The following is a 13,074-nucleotide window of genomic DNA, read 5'->3' as shown; positions in this document are numbered from 1 at the left end:
GGTATCCTGGCATTTGTGCAACAATTCACTCATTCAAAGACAAAAAATATGAAAGTTCCCAAATAGGTTAAACTGTAAGAGTGTAGCTTTAAAATGTAAAAGTATTGATTTTTCAAAAATGCAATCAACTATCCATAAACAACACAAGAAAAACCAATAGTTTATACAATGCATTATATTTCATTTATATGTATTCTTATTTCATATACATATATATTCAACTATTTAGTAAATTACAGTAATTCAAAACAAACTTGACCACTAGACCATTCAGTGCTACATGGTTAAAATTTGTATGTGCAGATATATATAACATTTAATCTCATGTGTTAATAACATTTTTTAGTATTGACAACATAATTGTTTACAATAAGTACATATCTTTCTTTATCAGTTTGTGTCTTTCATTTTGGTTTTAACCCACAGTAAGCAATCCACAATTTTGAAAGAATATAAACATTATCGGTCAGCACGTGAACACTGTTCAAAGAGTTAATACTGCTACTGGTAAGTATTTGTACAGTAAAAAGCAGCCCACATTATCTACATCTACTTAAGCAAGGGCTCATACAGGTTGGTCATTGCAGTGCATATCACAATCATTTGCTCTGCCAAGTGGGCTTCTGTAATTGGCAGCACTGTCTGTAACACTCTGAAATTTTTTATTTGCTCCATTTTCATTTCAACTACTATTCGGGCTGATGCGATCTGCTGAGTTTTGAAGAAATCATGTTTTGACATTTGTTTAGACTTTGATATGAATGGCGGCATATTCAGTCCAATGTCTGATGGTAACAAGTCAGCCACAGTGAAACCTTTGTCGGCAAGAATTATATCCCCCGGCTCCAGCTTTGGTATAAACATGTCGAGGGCTGAACGCAATAGTGTCGTAACTCCATTTTTTTCACAAAATGATGTTTTTGCATTTTTGACATGCTTTAACAGTTTTCCATCTGTCATAAAAATATTTTTGAAAAATATTGATTTTTAAGTACTTAAAATGAAAAGTTGTCCAAAAGTCGTATCTTAATTTGACTATTTTCATTTATGCAACACTGTCGTAACTTGAGTTACATACAGTGTTGCACTAAAAACTATGCCAAGTTCGATTTAAAAAAATATGCAACACTGTAGTAACTCAATGAATTTCAATAAAATGATGTCATAATAATGATGCCATAGTGCTGTGATTTCACAACAGTAAACATATACATGTACATGTTAAAAATTATAAAATCCAAATAATTTTGAAGATTTATTTGCGCCACATCTGAAGATTACAGTAATTAGGTGTTTTTATTTGTTCTTTTTTTAAAATACTTATGAAATATTCCTTATCCTAGTTATGTATTGTAACTTGTGCTTGAAGAAGTTAAATGATTACCTTAATATTTGATATTCTGAGGCGATATAAGTTATTGCAGTAGCATCTTAAGTGCATTAATTAAGTCTTACCCTAATAAAACTGAATTTTTCCATAACTTACTTATCAAACTTATAGGATATTTATGGTGGCATTTTGATAAATAAATGAGTCTTACTTACTTCTGTACCATACTAGTTAAAATAGCTTGCATTTTTAATGTGGTATTGAAAATCTAATATTTGTAGAAAAATAAAGACTTAAGGCCACAACAAATTGATCATTTGTTCTACGGATTTTGCCCAAAAAACGTAGGAGCGAGCGAGCGAAAAAAAAATTAAAATACTTTTTTTTAAATTTAAGGCAATTCAGAGGCGAGCGCAAGGCGAAAAATAAAATAAAAATTAAAAAGTTTATTTCTTACTAAATTTATCATGCAATATGTCAAGAAATGCTTTTTAATTGCAAACATAGGTTCTTAGTTTAAATATAAATGAAAAGGTTTTGATTGTATCACATGAAAATCTGTCTCAATATATAACAAATGGCAATAAGATCCAGTGCTTTACTATTACTTAAGACACTGCCGATTAAATTGCGGGACAACACAATTGAAGCAGTATTAAACAAATCTGCAAATGTGGCACCGGTCATTATATTAGAGCAGGTGGTGGAATAAAGATGTTTCCCTTTCAAGACCTCGCCTTTACCACGAACCAATGGTTTATAGGTCCGTGCCTTTAAAAAAAAAAATCATGACACCCTCCATAGCTTCAATGCCCGTAAGAAACAGGCCACTTTAATAACAGGCCACTGTACTACAAATCGATCAAAGAAAACAAGTGGATAAGAACAAAGAATTGAGAAAATTAAAACAGTCATTTTACTTATAAAAGGTTTTATTTTCTGATTTTACTGATGTTATTTTTATACTGTACATGTATGTGTAATGCACTAGTCAATTGTAACCACGACCCCCAAGGTCCGGGGAATAGAGGGGACTTTGACTTTCGGTCCAGCCAACCCCGGGGGGGGGGGGGCATGGTTACAATTGAATGGTGCATAAATACGGGTCACGGACACTACGGACCATGGACATTACGGGCCAGATTTAGGGACACTACGGACCAGATTTAGGGACATTACGGACCATCTACAGAAACTTACGGACCATCATTTATAATGTTTTTAAACATTTGTTGTTGTGTGTATTTACATATTCATATTTTCCTTGAAACTGATACCGTTTTCGAGAACACTTCTGCAATGTTCCCAACATGTAAAAAATACTTACGTTTGAACAAGATCAACGAATTACACTCGACTGGTTTTTAATGTCAGCATGCCATAACCTCATTTTCCGCTAAATCTGAGCCAAAATGATAAATGGCACTGTAACCTACCAGTCGGATTATATATTGAGCCGTGGGTTCAGTGAAAGTGCGCCGTTACAATGGGTTTTCACACTTTTATGATTGCCAATTAAAGGTTGTCAGTATAATGTTTGTTTCTTTTGTAATATACCGCCGATAATTACGGGTACAATTATAACTAATAAACACTAATTAAGGCAACAGAAATTGCCAGTTTTAAACATCAGTTTGCAAGAATTGCAACAAACACACATCGTTTTTTTAATAAATGCTCGATTTATTTTGGTAAATAAACTGTTTTGGAAAATATTTCTGCTCGATTTATTTTGGGAAATAAACTGTTTTGGAAAATATTTCTTCTGTTGCTTTTAACTGCCGATCTTTCAAATTCCGTTCATTATTGTTCACATTATTGTTATAAATGCATAGGTCTTTAACACCTTTTGGAATTTCACAAGATTTTATATTGAACCATTGATCTATTCGAACTACACGGGATTTTTCACAGTTTTATGGAAGATATAACGTCATACTGAGCACTCATATTCAAGTAATTATTAACAAATTAAAAATTAATGAGTGATTAATTAAAAAAAAAAATGTTTAAATCATGGTCCGTAAGATTCCGAAGATGGTCCGTAATGTCCCTAAATCTGGTCCGTAGTGTCCCTAAATCTGGTCCGTAATATCTGGTCCGTAATGTCCATGGTCCGTAGTGTCCGTAATTCATAAATACAGACTGTTTCTGAAACATTTACAAGTCCTTCTATTTTTAACAATTACGAGTATAAAACTGAGAAATGCATTTTAGAATTTAAAAAATAACTCACGAAAACATGTTCATTTGTTGTAAGTCGAGTGTCCGTGTATTTTAATATAAGTTTTGCACTCAAAATCTGATTAAGTTATTATTTAACACTAAATTTTGAGTACAAAACAATGAATTACTTAAAACACACATAAATAATTATTGCCTTCGACGCTGTGAAACTGTTGTTGTTTACTGAAGACTATAATCCATTGACTATGACACTGATTTTCAATTAAAAATGTGTATTTTTATATGTGTACGAAAACTGAAAGTATCCAAACTCCGCGCAGTGTTACTTCCCTTGCAGTACAGTAATCACTGCCACCACAAGATTTTCATCCAAAATTGGATGAAAACTTTTAATGGCATTTTTTTAAATCATATATATTTATTCTTATATCCTTTCTTAAATAATTACTTTACGCCAGTTGATAGGCATAATATGTTTTATAAAAAAATAACAATTAAAAAAAACATTCGGAAATGTTCGGTCTTTTTTCAAATTGAAAGTAGGATTTACAAATTACAATATCAACATGGATGTGTTGTTAGCTATTCAGACATGTATCGAACGTTTTGAACCAGGATTGCAAGCAAAACCAAAACAAATCGAATGTTGGCGGCATGTTCTTGCAGAGGAAGACAAAACATGTTGCTGGAATTTCTTTTAAAGGTGTTCCGTCCATTTTGTAAATTGCAATCACGTGCCGTTTTATCTATCATCACGTGATATTTGTGAAGGCAGTGATTACTGTACTGCAAGGGAAGTAACACTGCGCGGAGTTTGGAAAGTATCCTGCAAATTAATACCGGAAATAGATAACAACGGTGCGTCCTGCAAAATATTCCCGACAAAAAAGACTGTCAACAAATATCGGCTGTTTTGCGGTTACCCGGACCTGATTTTGTCCTGACACGAGAAAAGTTTGCTCGCGGAGAATGTAAAGCATGGAAATACCTTCAAAAAAGGCGAAGTCGACGCTGCAGGTTCAAATTTTAAGTAAAAAAACTTCAGATAATAGAGGAAATTCAGAAGTAAAAAAAATAAATAATATGCGCGGCCAAATAGTAAGTGCGGGCGCAAAAAAAAAGTTTTTTTTTTTTTTTTTTTTTCGTTTTTCGAATTTTAGGTGCGGCAAATCCGACGAACAAATGATCAATTTGTTGTGGCCTAAGGCAAAATATTGTGATTTGGATAAGAAATTTTGCTCCCTGAAGTTGATAAGTCAAAATGGTTGGGAATCAAATAATGCTGATTCAAATACAGTTCTTGTCAGTTTTTTGTAATCAATCTTTAGATTTCACATCATGTTCCAAGCAAAAGCTACTAGGCATCAAGGAAGCAAAGTGTTTTGTAGCAGAGGGAGACCATGTGTAGCAAATTAGTGCGCATTAGTAACATCCTATACAAATCTACCAACAAACTGGAATGAGGAAACGATGGATGAAATTTTATTTAAGGGTGACAAACTTATAGCGATGTCAATTTGAAAAGGCCATACTGGTCAACAGATGACATTCCTGATGTTCTGGACTTCGTTAACATTAACGGAGTCATGGCTCAGGAAGTGTCAGATGTATCAGACATCAGTAGTGAAGAATGTGGTTGTTTAGATGATGAGGACACAGACAGCTACATTTTTTCTAAATTGGGCAATGGCAGACTTAAATAACATTTCAAAATTCCTTCAAACATTTCATTTGAATACTTTAAGAGATGCTTCTAAAAATAATGTAAATGTTTGTAAAAGCTTGTACAATGATGATGTTACTGTTACATCATGAATAACAGCATTGATGGGCATGATATGATGGTGATGTTGAGAGTAATGATGTTGAAGGGAGTGGTATTGATAGTAATGTCGTTGATGGGAATAATGTTGGTGGGGATGCTGTTGATGGGGTTGATGGCAATGATGTTGATGGGGGAGGTGTTAATGGTTGTGATGCTGGTGTGGTTGATGGCAATGATGTTGATGGGGGAGGTGTTAATGGTTATGATGCTGATGGTGTTGATGGCAATGATGTTGATGGGGGAGGTGTTAATGGTTATGATGCTGATGTGGTTGATGGCAATGATGTTGATGGGGGAGGTGTTAATGGTTATGATGCTGATGTGGTTGATGGCAATGATGTTGATGGGGGAGGTGTTAATGGTTATGATGCTGATGTGGTTGATGGCAATGATGTTGATGGGGGAGGTGTTAATGGTTATGATGCTGATGGGGTTGATGGCAATGATGATGATGATGGGGGAGGTGTTAATGGTAATGATGCTGATGGGATTGATGGCAATGATGTTGATGGGGGATATGTTAATGGTTATAATGCTGATGTGGTTGGTTGCAATGCTGTTGATGTGGTTGATGTTAATGATTATGATGATGGCAATGATGCGGATGTTGTTGATGATGATGGTGGTCTTTTTGAGGAAGATGATGATATACCTTTGATTTATCTTGTTGACAAAGGGGAAATTTCATTAGCTTATGAAAGTCAAAGCCCAATTTAAAAACCAACCATTGTAATAAACATATTTATTAAGCTTGTGCCCAAAGCAGATCATTCAAGATGCCCACCACTCCTCTTTCCTCCTACTCTCACATGACACTGCAGTTTCAAAGTCCAGGGTAGCCTTTGCAAGTCTTATTTGCGAAGGCTACCCTGGACTTTGAAACTGCGCTTGTCTCTCCCATTGTGTGGTCATAGGTGTAAAAAATCCAATGATGGAATTGAAATTTTTACTAATGGAATGGATAAGAACAAACATAGGGGTCATCTACTGGGCATGACCAACCTGCATACCGAGTATGAATTTCCTGGGTCCAAGTGTTATTGAGCAGATAGAAGTGTGACAGACAGACTGGTGACCAACAATTGTTTTTTACCTGAAGGTGACTGTGACCTTGACATACGGACCTCAAAATCAAATTCATACCAAGTATGAAGCTCCTGGGCCCAAGTGTTCATTAGTTATTTTGCGGAAACCATTATTTTACCTCAAGGTCACCATGACTTTTGACCTACTGGCCTGAAAATCAATAGGGGTCATCTACTAGTCATTACCAACTGACATACCAAGTATGAATGTCTTATGTGCAAGCATTCTTTGAGCTATTGATCCCAATTCCAATAGGAGCCATCTACTAGTCATGACCAACTAGCACACCAAATATGAAGTTCCTGGGTGCAAATTTTCTTTAGTAATTTATATTGGAAAATGTTTTTCCCCTCAGGGTCATGAACCTTGACCTCTGACCAATTGACCTTAAAATCTATAGAGGTTATCTACTAGTCATGACCAATTGGCATATCAAGTATGAAGTTCCTGGGTGCAAGCATTCTTTAATTATTAAGCGGAGAATGTTTTGTCACCGCAACCTTGACCATTGACCACCTGATCCCAGAACTAGCATACCAAGTATGAAGTTCCTGGGTGCAAGCGTTCTTTAGTTATTAAGCGGAAACCGTTTCTTCACCTCAAGGTCATGGTGACCTTGACCTTTGACCTACTGATCTCAAAATCAATTAGGAGTCACCTAGAAGTCATGACCAACAAGCATACCAAGTATGAAGTTCCTCAGGGTCTAAGCGTTCTATAGTTATTGAGCGGAAACAAAGTGTGACATACAGACTGACGGACTGACTGGCGGACAGGGCAAAAACAATATGTTTGATTGTTTTGTATTGATGCTTGAAACACATGCATTCAACACATTGTAGTCTGAAAATAGTGTTCAGTCATCCGAAAAAAAATGTTTTACTTGGTGTTATGCTGCTTTGACTAAAACATATTTTCTGGCAATGACCTAAAGTGTTTTTTAACCAGTTGAGTAGAGCTCATAGGACAAGTGAACTTGTGTATATTAATAAGAACTTCCCCTTTATGGAAACAAACCAAATATTTGAAAACAATGGTGAATATTATCATTTAAGATTCCATTGACGGTCATGTTTTTTTTATATTTTTCAAAAACATTTTTGCTGATTTTTTAAAGAAATTTGATCAGGCAGTCAGATGGAATTATCAAGAAATTTGCCAATTTTTGTCAGTTATATGCATATAAAATGAAAGCATTTTAGAACTGAATGACAGTATTGAGTGTGCTTAGCTTTGCGAAAATGATCTGTTTTTGAATTTATGTTTAAATCATGTATCTATTCTTCGTTAAAGCTTTAAATAAACATTGTTGTTAAATTTGAGATACAGGATGAACAAAGTCTTGTTGTGAAAATTAAATACTTGAGTGATTAAATGTTCAAAAGTAATACAGACATGTTGTGTTATGTTCTGATTTATGCTTCATTGTTTTAAGGATCATAGAGCCTGACCCTTTCCCATTATTTAGGTGTAAAGTTAGACCTCTATTCAACTCAAATACAAGCATTTTCAATCATGACGCACTACGGGTTGTAATAATTATCATAATTATATAAAAGTTGTCCATTAGAGTTTAGTAATTAACCATATTTCTCATTGATAATGACAAAAATAAAAAGTGCAACAGTTTTGCATAAATATATTTTCTCAAATTGAAATAATATCAGGTGGAAAACTGTCGTAAGTCAAGTTACGACACTGTTGCATAAATATATACTTTGATGAAATCTGACTTTTGAGGTGGAAAACTGTAGTAAGTCAAATTTTCATCAAATTCATCTTTTGTGTTCAATGGTTGAAGATAATATATCTTTTGGTTTAAAACTATCATACAGTACAAAATTGTTATGTTCAAATACTTTAAATATATCCAACACATATAAATTAAGAAAGTTTTTTCCTTCTCCTGAACAATTTTGAAAAATGGAGTTACGACAGTATTGCGTTGAGCCCTCGATGTGTCCATCCTCTTGTGTTATATGCCTATCTGATGTGTGACCACCCCACACTGTTGAGATAAATGTTACCAGGCCATTTGGTGCCACACCCACTAGAACCTTGAATGTATTATGGTGCTTGTATTCACTCCATGTCACATTCTGGGATTTCAGAGAACTAGGTTTTTCACAAAAAAACTCAATGGCATCTATTACAATCCTAGAATCTGAAATTTCCTGAAAGCACTTTGGTAGATTGGTCAGAATTTGTTCCTTTGTTGGCCATGGAATGAGACCTTTCATGTGGTCATACATAAAGTTTATCCATGTACTCATGACTCTTGAAACTGTCATAGTTGACACACAAAACAAATCGGCCAAATGTTGCTGCAGAAGTCCGAGTCTTAGTCTCACACAGACCATGAAGAATTCATCTATTGGTCGAAGTTTTCGTTTCCTGCCTGGTTTTGATGGTAGCTCTTTTTGGCTTTTATCTTGTAGTGTTCGTTTCTGACCTTCCCAGTAAGTTAATCGATCAGCACCATGTTTTATGAAAGTTTGAAAGAAAAGCATAAACACTGCATATGTGGGAAAACCTGTGTAAAACCGAGTATTACCGTCATTGCCTGCTATAATGTCTTCTGGCTTATAGCCACCACTGGTCTGAGAGGTGTCTGTCTGTGTTGATGATTCCTCTGTTGTTGCAAATTCTCTGTTCTTACTATAGCCATGCTCACAAGCATTTATCTGAATGGCTTCTTCTCTGTAACACAATTTGGTGTCCTCAACCTCAATAGTTGCACAGTTTTCTAAACTGTCTTCAAAAGTTTCTGGAAGGCAGTAATTTTCAATTTTCCTTGCAAAGAAAATCTCCCTTTCTGGCTCTGCAAATTCTGTTTCATTAACATGTTCCATGTTATCAAGATTAGCGTCTGTATTCACACGCTTGAATAGTGGACGCCTTAATCTGCTGTCAATGTTTACTTTAGTTTTTCCTAGATTGTAATATTTAGGTACAGATTCACTGCGTACACACTGTCGATTTTCGAAGTGAAGAGAACATATTCTGGTATTGTCATTTACATTGAGATTTGGCCGATGAAGCTTGATACCTCTTAACCAGGCCTTTCTTCTAGATACTTCATGCTTTGATTGGCCGCCAGGAATGCGATGAAGGGTCACACGAAAGTCATCATCAAGGATCTGATTGATGGCACAATGCACAATATCGTTTTCCTCCAGATGAAGCTCGTTTCCTTAAAGTCTTGTTTGGGGGGAGGTTTTCATTGTTGTCCATCATTCATTGACGTCAGGAGACAGATATATGCTGAAAACATGAACTAATTTAATTAGGAATGGCTTCCGATAAATTAATATCGTTAAAATGTAGAACTTTTTGCAATGCATCCGAGATTAAATCAAAACAAAAATGTCCGAATTGTCCGAAACATTCGTAAATCACTCAGTGTATTGCGAAATAACATTGACAACACACGGACAATACTCACGTTGTAGTTGTTTTCATTGGTTGACAGCTTTTAACGTTGTGAGATAGCAGAATTATCGCTTTAAACTTATTATTTGTTAAATTATTGATTTTCTTCTCTTCGTTCTATCTGTTTTGATTTTCAACCGGAACTACCCAAAGCAGGTGCCCGTAAAATCAGGCGGCGCAACTCTTGTAAATTTACGAGACAACTCTTGATAGCGGTAGTCCCCCATTTCCGGTGCGACTTCCGGTTTAACGTCCAACGGTTCCGTTGGCAGACTGGTTCCCGGCACCGGCGGCTGAAGCGAACGCAGCGGATCTATACTTGGGACAGTTCCGCCGGAAGTGGTCGGGGTCCCCACAAGCGTAACAGGATCCGGGCGGGAAACTACCGGAAGTTGCTGAGATGAAACCTGCTGTATGGTGGGGGCCTCGAAAAAACCTCCCGCGGTTACTCGGAAAGGGTCCGTATGGCTTAGGACCGGCAAAACTGGGATTCCAAGTCGAAACAGCAGCGTTACCGTAAGAGCGACGTAGGCCGCCTCGTTGACGAGTCTTCTGCTTCTTGAGGGCCCTGTTTTCTGCTTTCTGGATCCTCGACTCATCGTCCGAATCACTGGCCACTGGATTCGTCTCATACTGCCTTACAGTCTCCCAACCCCCTGTTGAGGTATCCGCAATCCTCACAATCTTATTTCTCTTGTGAGTTTTTTTCCAAAAGTTCAGTCAATTGTTCTTTTACGTAATCAAATTTCTCGTTCTCTATACCCCAAACGCACTGCTTAGCTATGTCCGCTATTTCTTTATTGAAATCATACTGATGTTTGTTTCCAGTGAAACGCCACACAAGGTCCTTTTCTGTTTTTAACTTTTTAACTTCAGTAGCCACACTCAATGAATTGCCTTGAACATCCTTTTTTAAATTAGACAACTCCGACAATATAGCATTTAATTGCACTTGAATATTTGGAGAGTCCTCCATACTCAAAACAATGTATATACAAAACGCGCACAGTTCGACACGTACATGCAAGACTAATATCGGATTAACTTAGTCTTGTCCAGTCAACGTCTCGAAGCTGAATGACCATTTACCGCCTAAACTACTCGTGCATGCATTGCACGCCACCTACTGGACATTACATCCAATCAAGGAAAATAATTTTCTTCTTATTCAAATTTTCAAACGCAGAAAATTATATTAGTCATATAATTGTACACACTCTGACCCGTATAAATACTACTAGTGGTGTGTGTTTTATTTAACAATCATTGTGAATTTAACGGTAAAATTACCCTACGATAGTCCGTCTGTTTAATCCTCCGCCATTGAGTGAATTTGTCACGTGACACTTTCCTCCCACATGGTATCTCCTTCAATGGAGAGTATTCAAGTAGCCTAAATCATGGCACCCGGCGAACACGTTCTTTTCTCTATCCCGGGGTGGGAAAAATAGTAATACTGAACGGAGCCACCTCTGTAGAATAGCACAAGCATTCACATTTAATTCTTTTTTTTATTTTTCAAGCATTAAACCCCATACATTTATGGGAAGAAGGGCTTAGGGGAGTTTGTTTATATGTTGTTTTAATAATTCACCAGCCGTTGTATATTATAAATTTACCGTTCCTCCGGGGTGAGAATCCTTTTTATGTAAATAATGTATATAACATTTTAAATTATTATATAATATTTTAACAGTGGCCCTGAAAAGGATCGTTTTCTTTCCTATAGTTAGTAAAGTCTTTGTTTATGCCAGTACTAAACTACCATCCGGAAACGGCTCTAATATTAATAGCGATATTTCAAATACACCCTAGGGCCACTCCTTTTTTATTTTTTGGTTTACAAGATTTTTTGGAAAAAATGTCCACCGGGTGGTCGAAAAAAAAAAAGAAAAAAAGGAAAAAAGTCACAAAACTACGGTGGCACAGAGGTGACATCCGCAACACTTAATTTATACTGTGGCCACAACTTAGTAAATTGTGGCCACAACTTACTAACTTGAGGCCACGACTTAGTAAATTGAGGCCACAACTTAGTAACTTGTGGCCACAACTTAGTAAATTGAGGCCATAACTTAGTAACTTGTGGCCACAACTTAGTAACTTGAGGCCACAACTTAGTAATTTGAGGCCACAACTTAGTAACTTGTGGCCACAACTTACTAAATTGTGGCCACAACTTAGTTTAGCCAATCAAAACATTCGTTCCATTTTTGCATATTTATGGTAATAACAGTTAGTACCCCTGATACTAAAACGCCATTTGTAGTCAACACACGTGAATAATATGGACGAAGACAGGGATAGCCTTAGTTACTTTCAAGAAGGCCTTTCTTATTCTAATATTGTCACCGTTTTGAGGGGAAGCCATGGAATTCAAATCAGTTTACGTCATTTGCACAGAATACTTAGATCGTTGACGTTGAGACGAAGCGTGTACAGTGACGCTCGTTCTGTTGTTGACTTCGTTGTCAACTCGATCGAGAATTCTGGACGCAATCATGGCTACAGAATCATGCGTCAACGATGCGTAGCGAATGGATAGATCGTACGGACACACGATGTGGCCACCATCCTCCGTATATGCGACCCTATAGGTACGTATTACGGACTGGCGAGAATAATCCATTACATCGACTTTAGTTGAAATTGTAAAACTAACATTGTGTGCTACACAAAGCGGCATATATACCGTCATTTAAAGGTTTCATAAGTGTTTATCCATATTATTTAGTTGCAATAATGCTAAAAGATGCCCTCATCATTGAAATTGGTTTAGCCCAGTGACATCATGGAAAGGGCTATTGATAGCAACGGACATCATCGGAGTTCAGTCCGCGTTGATAATCCTTTGCCGTGATAGACCTTTGTACTTTAGTTTTAGTATGGAGTGTGATAGCCTGGTTTTTACCGGTGATAGTACGGTACTACGGTTACCCCGGATTTCTCAAACGGCAGTCATTGGTGTGACCCAGTAATAACACTGTGTTACGAAGACTGGTGGTTCACGGAGGTCCACCTGCAGTCATGGATATCAGTTGTCACACAATAGAAGAAACCATATTGGCAACGTTTGTCCTGCAAGCTATTTGTCCGGCATATTTCCCGGGGAGTTAACTGTGTTATTACCATAAAGCGGCTGAGATGAAACGGCTGTTTTGATTGGCTCAACTAAGTTGTGGCCACAATTTACTAAGTTGAGGCCTCAAGTTAC

The 13,074-nt window shown here is 36.6% G+C and overlaps 2 protein-coding genes and 1 pseudogene across 2 annotated transcripts in view; all 3 read right to left on the bottom strand.

Moving 5' to 3' along the window:
- LOC128215299 (uncharacterized) overlaps nt 1-11,249 on the bottom strand; it is a 37,174-nt gene extending 25,925 nt beyond the window's left edge. Inside the window, exon 1 of the mRNA XM_052922001.1 lies at nt 11,151-11,249. The gene's annotated coding sequence lies outside the window, so the exon portion shown is untranslated. The remainder of the gene's footprint in view (nt 1-11,150) is intronic.
- Nucleotides 8,081-10,010, bottom strand: LOC128213637 (uncharacterized). Its single transcript, XM_052919621.1, has 2 exons — nt 9,874-10,010; nt 8,081-9,692 (listed from the first exon to the last, which is right to left on the bottom strand). The coding sequence occupies exon 2, from the start codon at nt 9,278-9,280 to the stop codon at nt 8,204-8,206; it is 1,077 nt and encodes a 358-aa protein (XP_052775581.1). The 5' UTR covers nt 9,281-9,692; nt 9,874-10,010; the 3' UTR covers nt 8,081-8,203.
- LOC128215297 (uncharacterized) lies at nt 10,107-10,836 on the bottom strand (annotated as a pseudogene).
- Nucleotides 11,250-13,074: the final 1,825 nt, after the last annotated feature.

Source organism: Mya arenaria, chromosome 13, assembly GCF_026914265.1.
Source record: "Mya arenaria isolate MELC-2E11 chromosome 13, ASM2691426v1".
NCBI lineage: Eukaryota > Metazoa > Mollusca > Bivalvia > Myida > Myidae > Mya > Mya arenaria.
Note: the sequence above shows the minus strand (reverse complement) of the source record. Positions and strands in the feature narration are given on the sequence as shown.

Coding starts and splice junctions, on each gene's coding strand:
- LOC128213637 (XM_052919621.1), bottom strand. CDS start 9,280: ATGGAACATGTTAATGAAACAGAATTTGCAGAGCCAGAAAGGGAGATT.